The sequence below is a fragment of the Mixophyes fleayi genome, chromosome 2 (genome assembly GCF_038048845.1).
Source record: "Mixophyes fleayi isolate aMixFle1 chromosome 2, aMixFle1.hap1, whole genome shotgun sequence".
In the NCBI taxonomy this organism is placed as follows: domain Eukaryota; kingdom Metazoa; phylum Chordata; class Amphibia; order Anura; family Limnodynastidae; genus Mixophyes; species Mixophyes fleayi.
The window spans coordinates 231013506-231037984 of NC_134403.1; the positions used below are offsets into that span (position 1 = coordinate 231013506).

Below are 24479 nucleotides of genomic sequence, written 5' to 3' on the forward strand. Positions count from 1 at the left end.
GGAGGAATATAAGTCTTGCCTGAACCCGTCGGGGCCTGGAGCTTTCCCTCGCTTCACAGACTTTATAGAGACTTGAACTTCATCCTCCATCCAGTCCGAACACAGAGCCTTGGCCTCCTCAGGAGGTAAAAATGGGAGCGAGACGGAGGCAAGAAAATCATTAATAGCCTCAGGGGAAGGTTGGGTCAAGGTTGCATCTGCCTTTAGATTATATAAATTTTCATAATACAAAGCAAATCTATTTGCTATGGAAAGGGGATTAGAAATATGAGTACCCTGTGCATTACATATAGACTTAATTCTATTAATAGCATTTTTCCCTCGCAATTTACGGGCCAACAGCTTACTAGCTCTGTTGCCTAAAGTGTAAAATTTCTGTTTGAGTTTAGCTATAGCGTTGTTAACTTGTAACAAAGATATTTCGTTAATTTTCCTACAAAGGCTTGCCAGTTCAGCTTTAACTTTAGTATCCTGAGGGGTACGCTTGTGAAAGGCCTCTAAAGATGTTAGCTGTGACTCATATGAGGACAGTACTTCGGCCTGCGTTTTCCTAATTGTTGCTGCGGCTTGTATTGCCCCCCCCCCCTCATTACTGCCTAAGGGCACACCAATAGACATATACTGAAGTGTCTTCAGATTTGTTGATCTCCAAATAAGAGTCTAAAGCCACCCGCATTAACTGATTACCTTCTGTACTAGCCAGTATGTGCTCTGCTAACCTCAAGGGCCGATCTCCAGCAATGGTCTCCAGATGCCAAACCAGAGAGGAGCATGATCCGACCAAATAATGGGTAAAATCTCAATTTTCTTTATATGCTGAAGGGACCATTTGTCAGGTAAAACCAAATCAATTCTTGAATACAAATTATGAACATGGGAAAAGAACGTGTAGGTCTTTTCACCTGGATGCAATACACGCCATACATCATATAAATCATATTCCGCTAACATTTCATAGAAAGCATTAAGAGAAGACTTAGACTGTTTGAAAGGGCTAGAGGAGCGATTTAACTTTGAGTCTGGGGCAACATTATAGTCTCCCATACATAATACCATTCCCCGTTTGACCTTGCCAACAGCCTGGCAAAGCTTCCTGAGAAACGGGAATTAGGGGCATATAGGGAAACTAGGGTGACACATTAACGGCCAATTTTCCCAACTAAGATTAGTCTTTGATAAGATCTACCGTTTTTATCAGAGACCTGCTTCTCCAGCTTAAAAGGACATTTAGCTCCAATCAATATAGCTACACCGTTTCTCTTGAATGGGCCAGAGGCAGTATAACAGGTGGGGTACCCAGGATTATGAAATTGTGGCAGGGCATGTGATGAGAAATGGGTCTCCTGAAGAGCTACAATATCAACCCCTTGGGATGCAAAACTTTTAAGGGTAATCTGCCATTTATTGGGGGAGTTTAAACCCTTTGCATTTACATAGAAAAATGTAAGCTTATCAAAGATTATTGAAATGAGTAGTACAGCTTACCCAGATTTCCATTTTTGGGGGTCTTCGTCTCCAAACCGTCTCCAAGTGTGGTAATTTTTATTGTTTATTTATCATTTCTTGTGGATTAGTGGATGATATCCAGATCCATTCCTGAGGCAGCAACATTATAGCGCTCTATTTCTATTTTATATATTTTTTTATATTACCTCTGGATGTTTTGCTTTTAAATTCCATTTATAATGTTAGCAAATAAGGATATAGTACATTCAAAATATATTGAGAAGCCAAGTGGAACAGAGTGAGTACTACATACACACTTTATATGTTCTCCTTTTGAACCTGCTTTATCATTTTGTCTGTTCATCTCTCAAATTAGTTTGGTTCCTATACTAAGGATGATCTGTCTACTTTGTTAGTGTGACTGGCTTTAATGTTGAAACCTGCTCATTGGTGACAAGTGGTGACTCTTTAGTAGCCTCTTTGGACCACCCGCATCTTAGAACAAGTTTCACATATGTGATTACAGTACTGGGAGTGTGTACATAAATTGTTAGATGTGAAGCCATCCATGCTTTTATAATTGTTTTACTCAAACCCGGGAGAGAACCCCTTTATCAAGGATCCTATGGCCCCATATTGCTGTTCTGTACAGATGTTAAAATACTAGCCAAAATAATATAATTTATTCAGGCCAGATGGGGTTCATGCCAGGTAAGTCCACAATTTACAATCTCTGTCATTTATACACACATCCCCAAATATCCCACAAAGCTAAGTGGGGGCAGTGGTGGTGTCACTTGATACTGCTAAGGCCTTTGACTTATTGGAATGGAACTACCTATGGGAAGTACTTGATTGATGTGGCCGGGGCAGCTTTATTAGCCGGGTTAAATTATTATAGTCTGCCCCTACAGCAAGGATATGTGCCAATGGCTACACTATGACCCCATGTGGTCTGGGTAGGGGCACTAGGGGTAGAGTGGAATGTGGGAGTCTTGGGTGGGGGGAGGGTACAGGGGTTCCGGTCCTGTGCATCGGGATACTCTTGTAGGGTTTTCCGTGGCGCAGAGCGTACTGTGGCAATGTTTTGTGTCTGTGTATTTGTGTGTGCATGATGATGCTGGTAGTTGCTTAATTTGTTGTCTCCCCTTTTTGTTGTGGTAGGGTCAGATTTTTCTCCTGGGTGGAGCCTTTTGATTTCTGTGGAGAGAGGGCCAGTGGGGACAGAAAGAGGGGAGAGAGGCTCATCTTATTGTTGATTGCGGTCTTAGGCTTTTCAGCAATATAATCAATTATTCTGCTCTTAAGCTCTTCTTTCTTTGAGTGGTTTATAGCCCTTCTATGTTTGGTATATTGCTTGCCTAGTTGATAGCTCAATGCTGAGTGGGTATGAACACTAAAAGATTTATGTGGTGTTTGTGGCGTGTCTATGTGGGGGTCTATAGATGTGTATTAAAGAGATTTAATTTAAACTCTTTAAATAATACTTAAACTTGTTGTGTAAATGTGTTTGATAAATAGTGTGTGCTAAAGGTGTAGTATTTGAGTGGTGTGTGTGTAATGGGTGGCTGCTGGTGTGTGTTATTAGTAGGCAGCTCTGAGAAGAGCAGTTGTGATAAGTTATAGCTTCTAGCTCTAAGAAAAGTAGTTGTTGTGTAGTTAATAAGGGGAGCGCCTCTCCCTCTTGGTTGTAGTTTGGGATTCCTACTTCTGCTTTTTACTGTTATCTCCAATTATGGCATGCCATTTATTCTCAGTTCACTGATTCCACCTCAGATTAGGGTTTCCCCTGTCAAAAAAATTGTCTGCTATGGGTTCATGTAAAACAATATCTATCCTCTATTCCAGTCTTAATGTTCAAATAGCACCTGATGAATTAGTAAATCTTAAATATAAAGGGCAGGGTGACTTTCTGATGAGGACTGGAATCAAGCATTTAAAAGTCTACAGGGTGCAATGTTGTGTCTTCGGTATCAGTCGATACATTTCTTTATTCTCCACACGGTTTATAATTGTCCGTTTGGTCAGTTTGAATCGCTTCTCCTATTCATCTGAAGTAGCCCTTAGTGTGGATTAAGCAAAAGCACCCTCTGGGAGTACAGGGCGGTGAGGGGCTTCTAGAGAGAGGTTTGGCAATGTGTTCTGAATACAGTACTTGCAATTCCCCCTCTTGAGGCCAAGCTGTGTCTATTTGACATCTCCCTGGAGGATATTACTAAAGAAACAATTTACAAATATGTACTGAACCTAACAACTTTGGCAAAGGTTATCATTTCAAGAATATGGCTTGCTACAAATTCCTCTGATTTCCTAAAATGGAGAGTGCTTGTTAATGTTATGCTGAAGCAAGGAAAAATACATGCATACCAGTAGGAATGCGAAGCATTAGTACCACAAGATTTGGTCCCGTTTATATAAATCAAAGATTAGAGTATGTTCTAGTGATATGGAAACTATTGATTAGAATGTAAACAATTAAAGTGTGGTTCCCTGGTACTTCATGTCCGATGGCTGTCATTATTCCGACAGTGTAGATGTCGGCACTTAACCTGCCGACACTAAAATGTCACCATGACGGCGGCTATACCCCAGACCCGACAGCATTGGTCTTTTAATGTCGGCATTATGATTGGCAACATTGTCAATGTCGCCAATCACACTGATGACATTGTCCACCTGTCTACACAATGCAATTGTTGGCATTTAGCCTGCCAACATTTTCATATCGGCAGGTTAAGTGCCGACATTTACACTGTTGGAATCATGTTCCTTACCAGTCATGCCTTGTGTACAACTTATAATGTTGATTTGTGTATTTTCCAATACATGTATACTAATTATTATAGATTGTAACTTTACTTTTAACTATATCAATTCCTGTTTGTTTTAAAATTCGACTATATATTGCAATTTTTCTACAGATTAATTATGTATTAATTGGATTTGCTGATTACTGGATTTATTTTAGATACCTTGTTAGTTAGTGTTTATGTTGGGAGTTTTTCCGTTTGTCTTGTGTTCTGAAAATTTCAATAAAAAAAAGTACATGATTTAACAAAAATCAAATAAAAAATTATGTGAAAAAATCTTTTATTTTTATAATAAGACTCTGTTGAGCTCAAAGAGCTGTGTGGCAATAAAAACAGCCGGATGGAGCACCCGGGAAATAGGTGCTGGGGAGAACACTGCCACCCCTCACCAATTAAGAAATTGGATCCCTGTGGATCCAATTTAGTTGATTAATAAATTGGTGAAAAAGGGATTGGGAAATCTTTATTTACAGTGGATATAAAAAGTCTATGCACGCTTGTTGAAATTGCAGCTTTTTGTGATGTAAATTCTCACATCAAGATAAATCATGTCGGACATTTTTCCACCTTTATTGTGACCTTGCAACTAACAAAATGCAAGTCTCTGGTGGCTGTATTGCTGTTGGAAGTTGAATAACTCTTTTCACCAGGCTTGCGTCTTAAGTAGGCCCGATTGACGATCATGGTCCAAGAGCCTACTTCCATATGGGCAGTGCCAGTATATCACTTACTACAATTTAACGAAAGAAAGGGCATAGTTTGAGAAAAGTGAATGTCAACATGTGTTGCAAGGCTCATCATGAATAGCTTTGTGTACAACGATCTATTAGTGCTTCATCTCTACAGCTGGTTAAAATTTGTGTGTAGCATTGGGCTAGTTACAACTAGATAAAAGAGCAACAATTCTCACTATACTAATTCAATTAACCTTTTCACTTTCCTAACCCCTTTAGTCAATACAATTCAGTCAGTTTAAGTTGGGCAGATACTTGTTACGAGCCAATACACTTGGTGATTTAAAGGCAGTTAGATCTAAAACAACCAAATTTGCTGATAAAATTGTGATGTGTTTCAAGCTTGATTTCAGAAGTGTGTTTCTATGAACCTTTGATGCTCCTGGTCAAGTTTTTAAGTCTGAAATACTAAATGGATGTCAGTTGGACACTGATCCATTGTTCATCATCATCACCATTTATTTATATAGCGCCAATAATTCCACAGCGTTGTACAGGGAACTCATTCACAACAGTCCCTGCCCCATTGGAGCTTACAGTCTAAATTCCCTAACATGCACACAGACTAGGGTCAATTTGGTAAGAGCCAATTAACCTACCAGTATGTTTTTTGAGTGTGGGAGGAGACCGGAGCACCCATAAGAAACCCACGCAAACACGGGGAGAAAATACAAACGCTACACAGATAAGGCCATGGTCGGGAATTGAACTCATGACCCCAGTGCTGTGACGTAGAAGTGCTAACCACTTAGCCACCGTGCTGCCTCATATTATAATATTTTCAATATGGAACATGCTAACTTCATCCATTGTTTTCTTGTTATGCCGATGTGTATGTATTTTCATAAATCCATCATCTGGCAATAGTTTCATATATCATTATGCTTCGTTTTAAGCAGTGTATATATAACTTATCTTGTCTTTTTCTCCACAGGGATCTGTAAAGTTTCACTACAAGCGATCTCCACTGCATTTTGCTAACATATGTCCAGAGGCGCTTCACTGTGGTCTATCTGGCTTTAATGAGATTATGCTGGAAAAATGAATATGAACAGACTGTTGGTATAAGCATAATTATTTCTAATACCTTCTTTAATCTGCACTTTATTCCCTTTCTTAAGAAGTGAGGTCTGAACCTATAATATACACCAAATATTACAGCACTGTTATCATCACTAGTGCAAGCAATCAAAGAAAAAAAAAAATATATATATATATACACACACACACAAACAATACTGTGTAAAAGTTTTCGGCAGGTGTGGAAAAATACTGCAACGTAAGAATGCTTTCAATGATCGAAGTGTTAATATTTTATTTTTAGCAATTAACAGTGCAAAGTGAATGAACAAAAGAGAGATCTAAATCAAATCAATGTTTGGGGTGACCACCCTTTGCCTTCAAAACAGCATCAATTCTTCTAGGTACACTTGCACACAGTCAGGGATTTTATAGGACTATAGTCAGATGTTTGATTAACCAATCATACCAAACAGGTAATAATGATTATCATTTTCATATGTAGGTTGATACTCAGTCATTAACTGGAACAGAAACAGTTGTGTAGATGGCTTAAAACTGGGTGAGGAACAGCCAAACTACAAAGGTGAGGGTGTGGAAGACAATTTCATGTCAGAGATCATACACCATGGCAAGACTGAGCACAGCAACAAGATGCAAGGTAGTTATACTGCATCAGCAAGGTCTCTCCCAGGCAAAGGTTTTAAAGCATACTGGGGTTTCAAGATGATGTTCAAGGTTTTTTTGAAGAAGCACACAGAAACGGGAAATGTTATGTACCCTAGACGCAGTGGTCGGCCAGGGAAACGTAGTTCATCAGATGAAAGACTCATCATACTTACTCCCTTTCAAAATCTGAAGATGTCCAGCAGTGCCATCAGCTCAGAAGTGGAAAAGAACAATAGGACCCAGGTACACCAGGTACACCTATCTGCTGTTCAGAGAAATTTGGCCAGAAGTTGTCTTTATGGAAGAATTGCAGCCAAAAAGCCATACCTTCGACATGGAAACAAGGCCAATCGACTCAACTATGTATAAAAAAATAGGAACTGGGGTGCAGGAAATTGGCAGTGGGTGCTCTGGACTGATGAGTCAAAATGTGAAAAGGCACTTTGTTTGCTGGAGAGCAGTACAATAATGAGTGTCTGCAGGCAACAATGAAGCATGGTAGAGGTTCCTTGCAAGTTTGGGGCTGCATTTCAGCAAATGGAGTTGGGTATTTGGTCAGGATTAATGGTGTCCTCAATGCTGAGAAATACGGTCAGGTACTTATTCATCATGCAATACCATCATGGAGGTGTCTGATTGGCTCTAACTTTATTCTGCAGAAGGACAAGGATCCAAAACACTGCCAATGTCATTAAGAACATTCATCGTAAAGAAGAACATGCAGTCCTGGAAGTGGTGATATGGCCCCCAAAACGGTGGTAGTCATCCTACCGATGACTAAAATTCCAACAGGAGAGAGGTAGAAAGGAGAATACCGATGCCTATGATAGTGACATCTAATAAATGTAGACACCCATTTTCGAGACCACTCAATGCCGGCACTGTCATTCTGCACACAGCTAGGTTCCCGACAGTCAGTTTGCTGCTTTTAAGGGGGCAATGCAAGGACACGCCACCAGGATAAAGTAGGAGTATTACTACAAAAGGTAAAATAAAAAGCTTGGGGGTCTGTCTGGTATTACATGAAGAGACTGAAGGATTTGAGTAAGCCTACATCCACATGAAATCTGTGATTGGTTTTCCAAGATGTTTGGAACAACCTCCCTGCCGAGTTTGTTCAAAAACTGTGTGCAAGTGATCCTAGAAGAATTGATGCTGTTTTGAAGGTAAAGGGTGGTCCAGTCTCGTAACTAGACATTTTAGTGCCCTGGGCGAGACATCTTAGTGAGAGTGACTTTTGCCAAGCAGGTATGGCCAACCTACTGTGGAGGTGTGGCTAGCACTTTTCCTTCTATGTGTCTCACTGTTATTCCTGAAAGCTATAAAGAAGCCCAACGATGGTGAAAAACCTTGTATCTGTACACAAAAGCTAATAAATCCTGTCTCAGTGTAATTATGCGTTACATATGAGAATTTGACTTACCTTCCCTCTCTCAATAATGGGTTGCAAATGAAAAGACTGGCCCGTCCACTGTGCCCTGAGACAGGTCAGGTGGCATGTTTCTTCTTCTCTAGTTGTTTTACCTAGTTCTGTTCTGGGGCACGGAGGTAAGCCACTCTAGAGAGGGGTTCCCAAAATGTTTTACTTAAAATAAAAATAATATAGCAAATCCAGACAGTGCTGCCTTTTCATATACATATCACTCTCACAATCCCAAGCAAAATGTACAAACAACACTCTTGACAGAGTGAAAGGTGATGGCATATTGGGAGAGATACAACTGATTTGATGCCGATATAAGCCATATATTTTCCTGCATATTAAAGATATGCAGTAAAACGGGATATATATATTTTTATGCGGTAATAAGCATCAGGCTTCACTTAAGCAGGTGACCGCGTTCTCATTACAGTGTCTTGGCCATGTGAAGATGTGTGCTCTCTGATTTTAAAGATGTCCTGGCAGAAATAAATAAAATAACTCCTTATATTCTTTTTAAATGTTGAATTCTATAAATTGCAGAGGTGGAGAGGTGCTTGGTTGCATAGGGAGAGGAATCATAGCAGAAAGTAAGAAGTAATAATGCCACTGTATAGGTCATTGGTATGGCCTCCTCTAGAATACTGTGTTCAGTTCTGGAGGCCATATTGTCACTCACCGGACCGTGAGTGCCTCTGCGCTGGTGCGTGGCTCCCTAGCCTTCCTGCCGGCACCTATCCTGAACCGCGGCCGTCCGCCATCCTGATGGTCTGCGCATGCGCAGCTCCCAAGAACTCTTGTGACTGTTGCTTTTAATCCAAATTGGTTGATCAGGCAACTCCCAATTTAAGGCACCTGTGTGCATTACCTCATGGCCTGATCTTGGAGTCTCATTCCCTGTGAGTCTCTGAAGGTGTCCCCTGTGTTCTACTAGTGTCTTCAGTTTCCTGCTGATTCCTGATCTACTCATCACTGGTTTCCATACCCACTACTATCTCCTGTGTACTACTAGTGTCTTCAGTTTCTGTGGATTCCCTGTGCTACTCATCGCTGGTTTCCATACCTGCTACAGTCTCCTGTTTCCTGCCTGTGTCCTCAGCTGGACTCTGATTACCGGATCTACTCACCTGTGGTTCCTACACTCGTCTCTGCCGTCCAGCGTCTCTGCAGTTCCTGCATCTCCCTGTGGACAGACTGTTCTACTGAATAGCGGTATGCCTATCTGTTATTGACTTTCTACGTTTACTCTGCATATCCGCTAGGACAAGTTTCCACGCTCAGCAGCGGTATCCATATAGACTGTTATTGTTACGCTGCATACCTGTTTGGAATTAACCGTACTACTCAGTCGTTATATGCATAACTGTGATTGACTATCCATTATTGGCCTGCATATCTGTGCTGAGCAAGTCTCTACCAAGCAGCGCCACACATACCGTTATATAGACTTTGTTGGATACGCTGCATACCTATTGGGATCAAGTTCCTCTGTGCTCTCAGTGTCTGCATCCTATTATCTTTGTATGCTTCCACTCATCAACACTTGTACACATCCTCACCTATTAAACAGTGGTACAACTTGCTATACGCAGACCACTGACTTCGACGCTACCTACCTGCATCTGGACAAGTCTTCTCACCATAAGCAGTGGTACAACTTGCTATACGCAGACCACTGACTTCCCCGCTACCTACCTGCACCTGGACAAGTCTTCTCACCATAAGCAGTGGTACAACTTGCTATACGCAGACCACTGACTTCCCCGCTACCTACCTGCACCTGGACAAGTCTTCTCACCATAAGCAGTGGTACAACTTGCTGTACGCAGACCACTGACTTCCCTGCTACCTACCTGCATCTACTCACGTCCATACTGATCTCCGTGTTCAAATCTGCCTTTCCACTATATCAGCTAGTCGCTGATTCATTGACCAAAGATTGCTGCAAGTCACTGACTTTCCTATTATTTATTGGCATTCTCTCTCCATCTGCTGTGATATCTGTTCCGCTAGTCACCCCGCTACCAGAGGACCGTTGTGTGAACTTCAATACTCTGGTAAGCCCAGTCATCTGGTGAATTCCTGGGCAAGACTCCTAGTGCCCGAGACACACATCTCCAGATGGATATAAATACATTAAAGACTGTACAAATAAGGGCAACTAAAATGGTGCATGCCCTACAGCACAAAACTTACCCGGAGAGACTAAAAGATATCAATATGTATAGTTTGGAGCAGAGAAGGGAAAGGGGGGACATGATTAAACCTTTCATATATATGAAAGGTTTTAACAAGGTACAGGAGGGAAATATTCTTCAAAAGAAGAAATGTATTAGAACACAAGGACATGGACTGACACTGGAGGGAAGTAGGTTCAGAGGAAATTTGAGGAAAAGCTACTTCACAGAAAAGGTAGTGAATAATTGGTAGAGCCTCACATCAGAGGTGGTAGAGGCTAATACAGTAGAGCAATTTAAACATGTTTGGAATAGACATAAGAATATCCTTATAAAGAACTAAGGATCAAATAGGGTTTGAGGTTACCATAGGTTAAAAAATGGGTAGACTAGAAGGGCCAAGCGGTTCCTTGTCATGTTCTATGTTTCTATGGAGAGATGCTAGCACAGTGTAAAATATTAAATAATTTGGTGTGCTGGGATATAAAAGAGGCATGTGGGGAAAAAGCACAGACTGTTATTAAAGTGACTTTTATTTGTCTTCCAGATTTTGCATATGTGACTGTGGGCAATTTATTGCTTCATATTTACCTTTTAAGCTTCTTTTCTATACTTCTGTATTCTTCTTCGTTATCCTTCTTCTGTATTCTGCTGTCTGAAGACAGTCCTCTTCTACCTTCCCAGTCCAGCCGCTGCTGAGCTGTAACTCCTGGCTCTTCTTGGCTCCTATAAATTCAATTGCAGCGTCATGACATCAGATGCTGCAGGGACAGAGTTCACAAGCCAGGAGGAGTCGGGTGCTGGGCGCCATTTTGGAAACGCTTAGCCGACAAGCTTCCAGCGCCGGTAATCTGTAGTCTGCAGTCACAGAACCATGGCACAGAGGCAAGTAGCACGCAGAGTCTGACACACACACACAGAGGGAGGGTGGCAGAGGCTGACACACACACACAGAGGGATGGTGGCAGAGGCTCATACACACACAGAGGGAGGGTGGCAGAGGCTGACACACACAAACAGAGGGAGGGTGGCAGAGGCTGATACACACACAGAGGGAGGGGGCAGAGGCTTACATGCACACACACAGAGGGAGGGTGGCAGAGGCTGACACACACAGAGGGAGGGTGGCAGAGTCTTACATGCACACACACACACAGAGGGAGGGTGGCAGAGGCTGACACACACACAGAGGGAGGGTGGCAGAAGCTGACACACACTGAGGGTGGCAGAGGCTATAACACACACAAAGAGGGAGGGTGACAGAGGCTATAACACACACACACACAGAGGGAGGGTGGCAGAGGCTGATACACACAGAGGGAGGGTGGCAGAAGCTGACACACACACAGAGGGAGGGTGGCAGAGGCTGATACACACACAGAGGGAGGGTGGCAGAGGCTGACACACAGAGGGAGGGTGGCAGAGGCTGACACACAAACAGGGAGGGGGCAGAGGCTGACATCCACACACACAGAGGGATGGTGGCAGAGGCTTACACACACAGTGAGGGTGGCAGAGGCTTACACACAGAGGGAGGGTGGCAGAGGCTGACACACAGGTAGGGGGGAGAGGCTGACACACACACAGAGAGAGGGTGGCAGAGGCTGACACACAGGAAGGGGGCAGAGGTTAAAACACACACAGAGGGAGGGGGCAGAGGCTAAAACACACACAGAGGGAGGGGGGCAGAGGCTGACACACGAAGGGGGCAGAATTTGACACACACAGGGAGGGGGCAGAGGCTAAAATACACACAGATGGAGGGGGGCAGAGGCTTAAACACCCACACAGGGAGGGGGCAGAGGCTAAAACACACACACAGAAGGAGGGGGCAGAGGCTAAAACACACACAGAGGGAGGGGGCAGAGGCTGACACACGAAGGGGGCAGAGGCTGACACACACACAGGGAGGGGGCAGAGAAGGAGAGGAGACAAAAGTTGTCATACTCATGGGAATTTCTTTAAGAGGGTGAAGCTCTGCCCACTTTCTGATAAGCTCCACCCCTCCGAAGTCCGTGAAATGGGAGGTATGCCAACACTGCCTGTCTCACACAGAGATGGGGGCATGATTGAGGGGAGAGAGACTGTCCCAGGGGAGGAGAGTGAGCGAGCCTCACATACTGAGTCTCCGATGCCCAGCCTTAATAGAGCATGGGCTCCCCGGCGTTCTACAGCCTGCTGTCACAGAGCCAGAGCAGAGAAGCCAGAGCAGAGAGGCTAGTAGCAGACGGCCGCTGCGCCCCCTTGGACTTGTGCCCTGGGCGACAGCACCTGTCTAGTTACGGCTCTGGGGTGGTTACACCAAATATTGATTTATCTTCTGTTCATTCACTTTGCATTTTGTTAATTGATAAAAATAAACTATTAACACTTCTATTTTTGAAAGCTTTCTTTGCAGCAATTTTTCCACTCCTAACTAAAACTTTTGCACAGTATTGTGTATATAAATTTTTGCTCTGTACACAATAACTAGTGCTAGGTTCACTACTATAAGCAGGTTATATGTTGTCTGTAAAGTTAATTATCTAGCCTTAGGTGATTTACTATGTAGAATTTTGCACTGACTCATATGTATGTCTTCTGAAACTAGTTGGCCCTTGTGCGTGTACTGCAGCAATGTGGTTTTTTGTTTAACCTATTACACTACATTAATTTATCATGATATGTACTTTGATATCCATTTTTTCTGTATTATGTAAATATTATTTTTTGCAATAATAAGTGACTGCAGTGGTTACGTGCATAATGTGCCTTATGTTATAACATAAAGCATAATTTTGCTAAGAAGACCAAATATAAACAACAATCCTAAAATGGGCTAGTTATTCAAGAAAAATATTTAGCTTACAAGACATATGTACAAAATGCCTAACAGAGTACAACAATTTGTTCTTGCCCTAGACAGACTATATAGCTGTGGAATTTTAAAACAAGTAGATGTTTGAATTTCAGTTTATATTTAGTATTCACTATTCATAAAAAGGGGCACAGTAAAACAAAAGAGTAATTTAAATATAGCACTGCTCAGCTCTAAAATAATATATTTAAACAGTAGCAGTTCAAAAGCAGTTTAGGTCATGATCCTAAAAAAAATTACTATTGTACCAACATCCTAATATAACACCTTAAAAACACATTTAAGGAACTAAACATGATTCTGCTAATTTCTTAAACATCATTCAGAATAAAGTTTAATATGCAGATGTATCTCTTGACTTGGTCTGATCTGCTTAGGGATCCTTACGTCAGAAAAAACATAAATTGTACTCCAATTAGCATAATACCTTGATTAGTGTGCTTCAAGCTCTCAAAATTGGTTTATGAAACAAATAAGTGTACCAAACATTTGCAAAAATGCAACCAAATGACAATACAAAAAACAAAAATACTACTTTATTTAAAAAGATGTGTGCTCTACACAACCCTAAGCAGGGTTTGCATGAGCTTCAGCATGCAATTTCTTTTACTTTAAGGACTCTATTTTTTGTGTGTGTAACTTTACTTCTTTGTAGACTTGTATTAATTTTACCTTGCAGATTTGCCATGTCCATACTTGGCTGACTCCTAACTTTAAAGACCCACACGAAGAGCCTTTAAGTCTCTGAAAAGTTTAACCACTTCGATATGCAAGTTGAAACTACACAAATCAATCACAGCAGTTGCAGTGGCTGAGGCACCTATAGAAATATATTGATTTCAGAATCGTTGACCTAAAATGCTCATTTTCTAATGTCAGACATCTGCTAGGTATTGATAAAGGAACGAGCGAAAAATGACATCCATAATGGTCTTATGCATTTATGGTTGAAAATGACAGAGTTCAAGGACACTCTAAGCTGTAAAATATTTTTATTAAAATAAATACGTACATTATTGCAATGAATAAAATATCTGCTAAGCATATACCTTTTGTTATGGCACAATACCATTTTAGTACTATCAGTCTTGAAAAATATTTTCTTTTTGTACAACTGACAAACATTTGTTTGCAAATTCTGCAAATAGTGGCTCTTGCATATATTTTTTCAGTGCCTCATTTTTCTTCTCTGACCGGTCAAGTGCAAGCAGCACTCGTCTAAGATGTACATTTAGTAATTACAGTTTTAGTTCTTACGATTCCCCTGTGAAAGAGAGACAAGAAAAACTTACATATAGATAGATGGATATAACAGCAGATTTTCATCATTGTGTTATTTGTATGCAATCAATAACTTTTATTTTAGGAAAAAGGCACAAAGATATTTTTAGTTAAAGATTGTCTTAAAAAAAATCCACATAACAGTAGTTGTGCGTAAAGTGCTTGGTGCAATGTACTTGGTTTGAATCTCATTTAGACAGCTTTATGCTGCTTCAACTTAGTGTTCATTCAATGCATTAGGTCTCATAGATCAGTGGTCAGCGAACAGGGGTAAATTACCCCAAATGGGTTAAAAATGAAATTTCTGGGGGTAATGCTGCAGATTCACATGCTGTCAGTTGGATTGTAGACCCCTTTAAATGTGAAATTGCTGTTGTACCAGAAGAGCCTCAAGGGTTGACAGAGGCACTTCTTGAGCTTCGATGCAATAATGAATCACATATTGCATTTGAAAACAAAGCAGATCTGTCATATTTTTGGATGTCAACAGCTGCAAAGGCATTTAAAATTGCACATGAGGAGGCAGTCAAAAGTTGCTGCCTTTTGCAACAACCTACCTTTGTGAACAAGGATTTTCCACTCTAACGAACATAAAAACAAAGCAGAGAAATCGATTGGACGCTGAAGATTGTCATATTGAACAGCAAAAAACAGGAGTTTCTTTTAATTAGGTGCACTCAATCCTCTGAAATTAACCTTTGATTTGAACAAGTATAAGTACCCGCTTTAAAACATAACTTTTATTGTCATAAATTTTTTAAAAGCGAAATATAGGGTAAAATTGTGCTCATAGATAAAAATTGTGATTGTGATGATACTTATTAGCCTAAATAATATATCGTGTTGTGTCTCACATAAAATAGTAAGTATGATTTTAGATATTACATTTTCCCCATTTTATATTAGACTTGAACGGTACCGATGCTATTCAATAGCGATGTAATCTATTTAGAACATATATTATATCTCCGCCCATCGCTTTCTTATTGGTCCAATGACGGACCAAGCTAGCATTATAATCAGTAGGATTAAGTAATCTTAGTGTCATTTTATATTAAATCTCTAGTACAGTGTCATTCATGATCCTAATATAGCGCTTACCTTTTTAACAGTAAAACCTTCCTAATCGGACCTCTTTATACCTATTTATGACAAATTTTTAATTAACTGTAGGTTTCAATGTTTAAGTCCAATATCATTTGATTGGGCCATGCGTTATATTTGAGATTATCTCAGCGGTCATGCATCTATAATAGGTATTGTATACCTCTTTGATCTTTCTCAAAAATTATTATTATCTCTGCTCCTTTTTATGCTAACCGCCATTTGTAATCAATAAAATGTATTTGTTTAGATCACCTATAGTGTTTAAATACCTAATTAATTTTGACTTGGTTTGTAGATAAAAAAGCTTGTTTGCAATCTAGTGTCTCTCTTCACTAACATTATTTTATCCAATAGGGAGTACAGAGAAACCGCTCCCAGGTGACCCCTCAGTTGATTATCAACCACATACCATATCAGAGGTCTCAGCCTCTGGTCACCCCGAAATCCCTAACCATAGGATAATTAATAGTATCATTCTGATTGAGAACTTTGGACTCGGGGCTCACTGTGTATCAGAAATGTTAATAATTCCAAGAATACTAACCCTCCTTTCCCTAAACATATACCTGATGTGTTGTGATACTATTGCTATAATGTTGGTACAATCATCAATTAAAAATATCTTAATCAACTTCAATATAAGGAGGAATTGGCAAATGCAGTTTATACCCCTATATACCCAGAGTTAGAAGGGTACTACTAGGCAGGTAGCAATTCACACCCCATAAACCATTGTATCCAGGATAGCAGGGTGCCGTTATTTCAGGCTGGATATATAAGATACAAATAGTGTGAGTGATAATAGAACTCTAAACTATATAGAAGAATGCAAGTGGTGTGAATTTTCTGCAGTACGCCAGTATTATCCAGGAGTGTAATGGCTATTAGACCATTTCAAGATTAATTCAATAGATACCATAGACTCGTTATAATAGCTCTATGGGGCTGTAGGGCATCCATACAACTACTCCTCGATTATATATGCAGGTTTGCCAAATTTCAACCTCCATACCATATGGTCTATATTATAAACCCATATAGGTATAATATTTATGTGCATCCAGATCATTTTAATCACAATTTTTATCTATGAGCACAATTTTACCCTATATTTCGCTTTGCACCTAATTAAAAGAAACTCCTGTTTTTTGCTGTTCAATATGACACGATTATGTTTCTAGGTAGCACCCCAGAGAAATATGACTATTTACTTATCATTATCATAATATATATATATATATATATATATATATATATATATATATATATATATTAACACTGGGATCAAATCCTCCAGTTGGTGCGGTAGAGTAACCCCTTTTTTCTGTACGCTGAAGATTGTATCAGAATTACTCTGACATCAAAATGCCCCAATATTGATGATCTCGTATCAAAAATTAAGCAACATACTTTCTCCAAAACCTGAAGTTTTGAAGTTGAAGCTTTCAAGGAAATTTTGAATAGATTCAATAAAATGTAGAATTCCAATAATTATAAATATACGATTTCCTTCCTTTCAAATCAAGGGGGTAATGTCAGCGTATCTAAATATATTTGGGGGTAAAAGGTAAAAAAGTTCCCTGACCCCTGTCATAGATAGTCCAAACCAGTGGTGGGCAACATGCAGTCTGCCTATGATCTTAACCTTCACATGTAGTACCCAGTTCTACGCCCCATCTGATTTATTCACTGCTTTTTTAAAAAGCAGATAATAATAATGAAGGATTCTGCAGTCTGCTTCTGCAACACATGATTTTTTTTTTTTAATAGGTTACCCAGTATGTAGGGTATGTGGGGGAGGCGAGATGGCATATGGGGATGTTTAGGAGTACATGTGGATCAGAGTGCGTTGTGGGGTTCTGAGCGGCAAGTAGTGGAAGTTTGAAGCGAAGGGGCATGTGGGAGGCATTTGGGATGAGTATGATGGGGGTACTGCAGTAGTTTGGGGGCTGTTTTTTATTCTTGAAATTAAGGGTAATGTGCAGCGCTTTTGAGGGTTACTCATGACTGGTTTAAACAGTATTTTTTTTTTTAAATCCAGTATTTTTATTGAAATTTTTTAAGATATAAACATACCAAACAACTAAAAGAAAAGAAAAACAATCGCATACATATCAGAATTAAATGACGAAATTTACAAGATTACAATAAAGCATAATAAAAATAAATGTGCTATATTCATTCAGGATCATACACCGTAAATGCTTATACATAAGTATGTTACACATGCAGGGTTTATTACATGGACTCAGATAATATTATTATTATTATTATTATTATTATCATCATTTATTTGTTGGGCACCACAAGGTTTCCGCAGTGCCTTACAAACAGTAGACCATACAGGGTAAAACATTACAGAACAATAAACACAGAGTACCAATGCTTCAGAAACTCCGGGCAGACATATGGAGTAAATACGGAGCAGAAGATTCGGTATGGAGACAGGAGGGGAGAGGGGCCCTGCTCATGCGAGCTTACATCCTAAGGGAAGGTGGACAAAAAGGCACGAAAGGGAGGCAGTGATACGAGGGAGAAAAAGGGGCAGGGGAGAGGGGGGAGAACTGCAGAGTAGATGAGGGGTTAAGTGGATGGTTGGTATGCTTTCAGGAACAGGTGAGTTTTAAGTGCCCGTTTGAAGGAGCATAGATTGGGTGCGAGACGGATGGAGCGAGGGAGGTCATTCCAGTGCAGTGGGGCAGCTCGGGAGAAGTCTTGGATTCTAGAGTGGGAAGAGGTAATTAGAGTGGAGGAGAGGCGACGGTCGTTTGCCGAGCGCAGGGAGCGGGCAGGAGTGTGGATGGTGAGGAGGTTAGAGATGTAGGGGGCAGTAGACTGGGAGAGAGCTTTGTAAGTGGTAGTAAGGAGTTTAAAGAGGATTCTGTAGGGGAAAGGGATACTTATTATAAGAACTGCGGGAGCCATACATTTAAATAAATAGAGCATCTGTACTAGATGACACAGGATAGAATGGAGACTCTAACCATCTGTACCATATATTCTCAAATTTCTTCAGAGCCTGTCTGCTAGTATAAACAAATCTCTCGTGCCTTATGGTAGTATTAACCAGTGCCTTCCAATTTTTAACCGTGGGACTCGTCGGGGCCAACCACAGCCTCGCTATACAGACCTTAGCCAACATCAATAACTGTGAAATGTACATTTTTGTAAGTTTATTAACTTTCCCCTTCAGTCGGAGCCCAAAGAGACAAGTGGCCGGTGAACTAAGAGACACTTCAATTCCAGTAACCTGAATACATCTCCTGATCCTTCGCCAGAAGATTCGTATACATGAACACTCCCATAGAAGGTGCCAAAAGTTAGCATTGATCGAATTGCATTTCGGACAGTTAGGGGTAACATCCGGGCGAAATTTTGCCAATCTAATAGGGGTAAAGTAGGCCCTGTGTAAGATAAACACCTGTATTTGTTGAAATTTTAATGACGAAGTATAACCTTTAGTACTGTCTGTAACCATTCCCCACTCCTTGTCTGATAAAGGGCCAATATCTATTTCCCACTGATTCCTCAAACCATCCAAATCATCTGCAGTGGATTCATAAAGAAGACATGAATACATTCGAGAGATCAGACCTCTATAACCCAAGGCCTTTAATTGTTTCCTCAGTGGATCCACCCCAAACACCAATGTCTCCCCTTTAAATTGTGTGTTTAGGGCGTGTTGTAATTGAAGGTAAGAATAAAACATTGTTCTGGGTACAGAGAATTCCCCAACCAACTGTTCGAAGGATTTAAGTACATTTGTGTCATAAAGTTGACCTACCGACACCACACCCAACCGAGACCACTCCCTGGCCCTCTTCACTGTATTCAACTTCTCAAATTTCTTTGCCCCCCAGATAGGAGTACATGGATCAATGTCAGTTTGTTTCATTGTTTTATTACAGATTGTCCAAATCTTAACTGCCTGAATCAGGAGCGGAGGAGCCCGCATACCAAGCCGCCCCGCCAGCTCTGACTGTAAGGGAGTGTGATTAGAATTAAATTGGTGTACCAACACCCAATGTAGCTCATGATAATCGGGGTCCGAAACCCATGCCCTAAGGTGGACCAACTGAGAGGCAAAATAATATAGTTTCAAGTTAGGAAGTGCAAATCCACCAGAAGATCTGGATCTACACAGCGAGCTGAGCTTGACCTTAGCTCTTCCCCCTCCCCAAACCAATAAAATCAAAAAGCTATCAATGCAACGGAAAATGGAGGGTGGAATATATACAGATGACTGCTGGAGTATATACAAAAACTTTGGCTGCACCATCATCTTAATTAAATTTATCCTACCGGAGACAGAAAGTGGGAGCTTCTTCCATACATGAGTTTTTTCTTTAATGTATTTGATCTGGGGCCGCAAATTAAGTTCTACATATTCAGCGGGGGTATTAGAGATCCATATTCCCAAGTATTTGAATTTCGATGCCCATTTTAACTGCAAGCCTTCTAGCATTGTCACGGGACACTCCCACCCCAAAGGGAACACGCTAGATTTATCCCAATTAATTTTTAGGCCGGAAAAAAAACCAAATCCATTAACCACCCGCAGCAAATGTTTTAGGGAAGTGTGATCTGAAAGGAACAGCAGCATATCATCTGCATATAATGCCACCTTATCCTCTGTGCTCTGATCTAAGTGACACAATTTCTCTATCATGCCGGATCTTACAGGCCAGCGGCTCTATTGCTAATGCAAACAGGGCCGGAGACAACGGGCATCCCTGTCTAGTACCCCGCTCTAATTGAAATTGTTGAGAAAGATGCCCATTGACACAGACCCGCGCCACTGGATGTGAATACAAAAGTTTAACCCATTTTATAAATTCCGGGCCCACTCCAAATCGGGAGAGTACCTCCCACAGGTATGGCCACTCCACCGAGTCAAACGCCTTGGCTGCGTCCAAGGACACCACAACTTTGCTCTCAGAAGAGGGTGACTGCACCTGCAGGAGAGTATACAGCCTTCTAAGATTGATAGACGTGGACTTGCCTGGCATAAATCCCGTCTGATCCGGATGAATTAATTCCAGCACCACTACTTAACCTCAAAGCCAGTAATTTTGCCAGAATCTTAACATCATTTGACAAATCTTTCCCTGACTTAGGCAGCACCACCACTATTGCCTCTGCCATTGAAGGGGAAAGAGCGCCAGTCTCACCCAGCTCGCTGAATTTAACCAAACAACCTAGACACAAAAAAGGGCTGGTGTTTTTTATATAATTCAATTGGGATTCCATCTACTCCAGGGGCTTTATCATTAGGAAATGACATAATAGCTATATCAATCTCTTCAAGAGTAAAGGGTGAGTCCAAAAACTCCCTACTATCATCGGAGAGGACAGGAAGGGAGATGCCATTCAAATACCGCTGTAACGTATCCATGTCATATCTGACCTGCGACTTATATGTATTAGTATAATATTTATGAAATACCTCAACAATATCAGGCATCAGATACCTCTTAACCCCACTGTCATCACAGATAACCGGTACTGCCGCATCCGCCCTCTCCGCCCTTGTTAGATAAGCCAGGAAGCTACCATTTCTATCGCCCTCTGCATATCGTTCATGCTTAGAAAACAGAAATTTACGTTTGGATTTCTGAAATACATACTCTACCCACTCTCTCTGGGCCAACTGCCATGTTCCCCTTGCAACCTCAGTTTTGTCCGCAATGTATTGTGCTTCTAAGGATTTACCCTTTTTCTCTAATATCTGTTCTTTTTGTCTGGACGACTTTTTAATTTCAGCTATGCCAGCAATTAATGTCCCCCTTAGGAAAGCCCAAACTATAGGTGGCCTTGCTGTTACCAGATTATCTACAAAGAAGCCTTCCCACTGTGTCACCAATGTCGCTCCTGTACCCATCAAGGAGAGCCAGAAGGGATTTAATTTCCAAAAGGACTGGCCTCTATCAATTGCAAAATCAATAGATAGGCAGAGGGGCGAGTGGTCAGAAATTCCCCATGCCCTATATTCCACGCTCCTTACCAGCGGTACCAGAGAGTGTGACAGCAGAGCCAGATCAATTCTTGAAAATGCATTATGTGATGTAGAAAAGCAGGAGTATTGGACATCTTCTGAGTGCCTCAAACGCCATACATCTACTAACCCCATTTCCTCAACCAGAGCAGAAAAAGCCGACTTAGAGTTGCCAACTACAGCATTTTTCTCTCGCCATGTGTCCACCTCTCCATTTATCACATTATTAAAATCCCCTATACAAATGGCTGGAACCTTTGGGAATAATGCCATGAATTCTCCACATTTCCTTAACACCTCACCATTATACGGTGGGGGTATATATACAGCTAACAGAATCACCGGAACCCAATTAATGACAGCCTTCATCAGTACAAACCTTCCCCCTGCATCCACTTGAATTTTTTCCAAGGAGAAGCAGAGACGTTTATGTACCAATATAGAGACCCCTCAAGAATTAGTCGTGTACGTAGAGTGGTATGCCCTACCTACCCATGCTTTTTTAAGGGCGAGTATTCTATCACCATGTAAGTGAGTCTCCAATAGACAAACAATATCAGGATCATTTTTTCTAATTTGTCTTAGTACAAGAGAACGTTTCACAGCATTTTCAGCTCCTTATCAAATGTACCAGAATACATATAATAGTAGTCCCTCTTATCCCACTACCCCGCATCCCACACCCCTGCAGAGCATACATTGATATACTTATAAGCACATATAATCCTTGTCTATATATTACGATAACATTAAAACTACCCACAACTTAAATAACTTTAATACTAAACCCACACCCCCACCCTGTATACTCCACCCAACTTAAGTATACCTTAAACCCTAACTAAAGTTACCTTAAGATATTCAGCAGGCCAGCACACTACCAAAAGAGGTCACCCGCTGTTAAAGGACCTGTGGTAGCGCCTCACATGCGCACGCTATCCTTTAATTATATTCTTAGATACACTCGCACTTTTATGCACTTTTCCTTACACAGTGTTGCCTTACTCAGTCTTTTGACCACACTAAATAACACAAGTTTTACAGAACTATTTATCAAATATTCACTGTATCTCAGCAGTACTTCACAGTATATATTTGTTATAAATCATCAATACTCAACATATGTATGTATTTAAATCAAAGTATTTTACTGTTAACACAGAAAAGCTTGTATTCACAATTCACACATATATCATAATGTTGTTCAACATAACATAGTATATAAATATAACATTAACCCTAGGTTCGCCACCGTTATTCCTTACACTATCCTAGCTTTGCATATGTATCCTTAATAAGAATCAGTATTTATAATATTGATTTAACTATCACAGATATCAGACAATAGCTACTCAATTATATGTATATAAATAGTTAAATCCACATTACAAATACACATATAGCTCTATGAATAGATATATATACTAATGATACTTATTAAGTCCTTGTATCCTCGGTCCGATTCTTATCTGTAGTGTAGGGAACGTTCCTGTAGTATAGAATCCTTTCTTGTAGCTTAGTGTAATATATATATATATATATATAGTATAGTAGATCATATAGATCTTTTCTGTAGTGTAGTGTATCCCTATTTGTATAATGTTCCTAGTATATTTTCTGCAGTGTAGTGTATCCCTAGTGATAGAATCCTTTCTTGTAGCTTAGTGTAATATATATATATAGTAGTGTGTTGTAATCCTATAGATGTTTTCTGCAGTGTAGTGTATCCCTAGTGTAGTGTATCCCTAGTGTAATGTATCCCTAGTGTATTTCCTGCAGTGTAGTGTAGAGCTCTTTGTCAAGGGGCAGCAGGCATCCAGAGAGAGAGAGAGGGTCCCGGGTCTGGACTTTTATAGTCCAAACTTGGAAACTCCCAGCCTCCCAAGTAACAGCATGTGTGTGGTGATTCACCACACACACATGGAGATTCTTGGGTCCAGGGGTGATGATGTCATCACCCCTGTCGGTTCTCCCCACTATGTATGTGTCCAGCAGTAAAAAGCAAGTGACCCTCCCAGTGTCCCAACACCCTCCTTTGTCTCAGGCTTCAAAGCTGTTATCTGAAACTGACCAGAGTTGTGTGGGGGGGTTTTACAAACACATGCAAAATAGCTAATCTCGCCATGTGACTGGGAGGATGGGAGATACTTTTGAACAATGCATGAAATGGCTTGAGAATCATATCATAGGAGAGGGTTCTTCAACACCCGCCAACCCGCAAAATACCAGAAGATAGAGGAAGGAAAAGGAAGGAAGGAAAAGGGGCGAATTGAGACGAGAGGAAAAGAACGGCCTTAAAGCCATGGGCTCTCCAGCCCATTACATTTATTATTATTTTTTACAGTGGACCTTTCAACATTAGTTTGAAAACCACAGACCCCACCTGAGCGAAATACATTTTTTTTTTTTCTTGTACCACAGAAGAGAAATTACATTATGTATAGCAAATACCATGCATAATATCAATGACAAATCAGCAATGTCCAAAGGACTATGAGGAGAGACATAGAAAAGTACTCATCCAGCAGCAGCTAGGCGGTCCAACCAAATTGCAGCCTCTCTGGGAGTATCAAAAAAGGATGTACGGCCCTCCGAAACCACCCTCAACCGGGCAGGGAAGATCATGGCATACGGGATCTGTAAATCTCTCAATCTTCTCTTCACCGGAATGAATTGAGCCCTGTTCTTTTGTACATCCAGAGCGAAGTCAGGATACATTGCTACTCGCTGACCATTGTATTCCACTGAACCTTTCTGCCTAGCCAAGCATAGAATGGTATCTCGGTCACAATAGTGCAACAATTTGGCTATGAAGGTGCATGGGGGGGCTCCAGGAGGGGGTACTTGAGTTGGAATACGGTAGGCCCGCTCCACCGCGAATTGGGCTGTAAATGAATCTGTACCAAACAGTTGGATTAACCACTTTTCCAGGAAAGATTATGGGGAGACACCTTCTGCCTTCT

At 40.8% G+C, this 24479-nt stretch overlaps 1 protein-coding gene across 3 annotated transcripts in view; it reads left to right on the top strand.

Moving 5' to 3' along the window:
• MYO19 (myosin XIX) overlaps positions 1-14213 on the top strand; it is a 253606-nt gene extending 239393 nt beyond the window's left edge. For 2 of the 3 annotated variants that reach the window (XM_075195594.1, XM_075195596.1), the window contains one exon: positions 5925-11249. In XM_075195594.1, the coding sequence (XP_075051695.1) occupies positions 5925-6035 (111 nt within the window). In that variant the 3' untranslated portion in view covers positions 6036-11249. Of the gene's footprint in view, positions 1-5924; positions 11250-13812 lie in introns of those variants that run through there. The other variant, XM_075195595.1, reaches the window with a different exon arrangement.
• The last annotated feature ends 10266 nt before the right edge of the window (positions 14214-24479 follow it).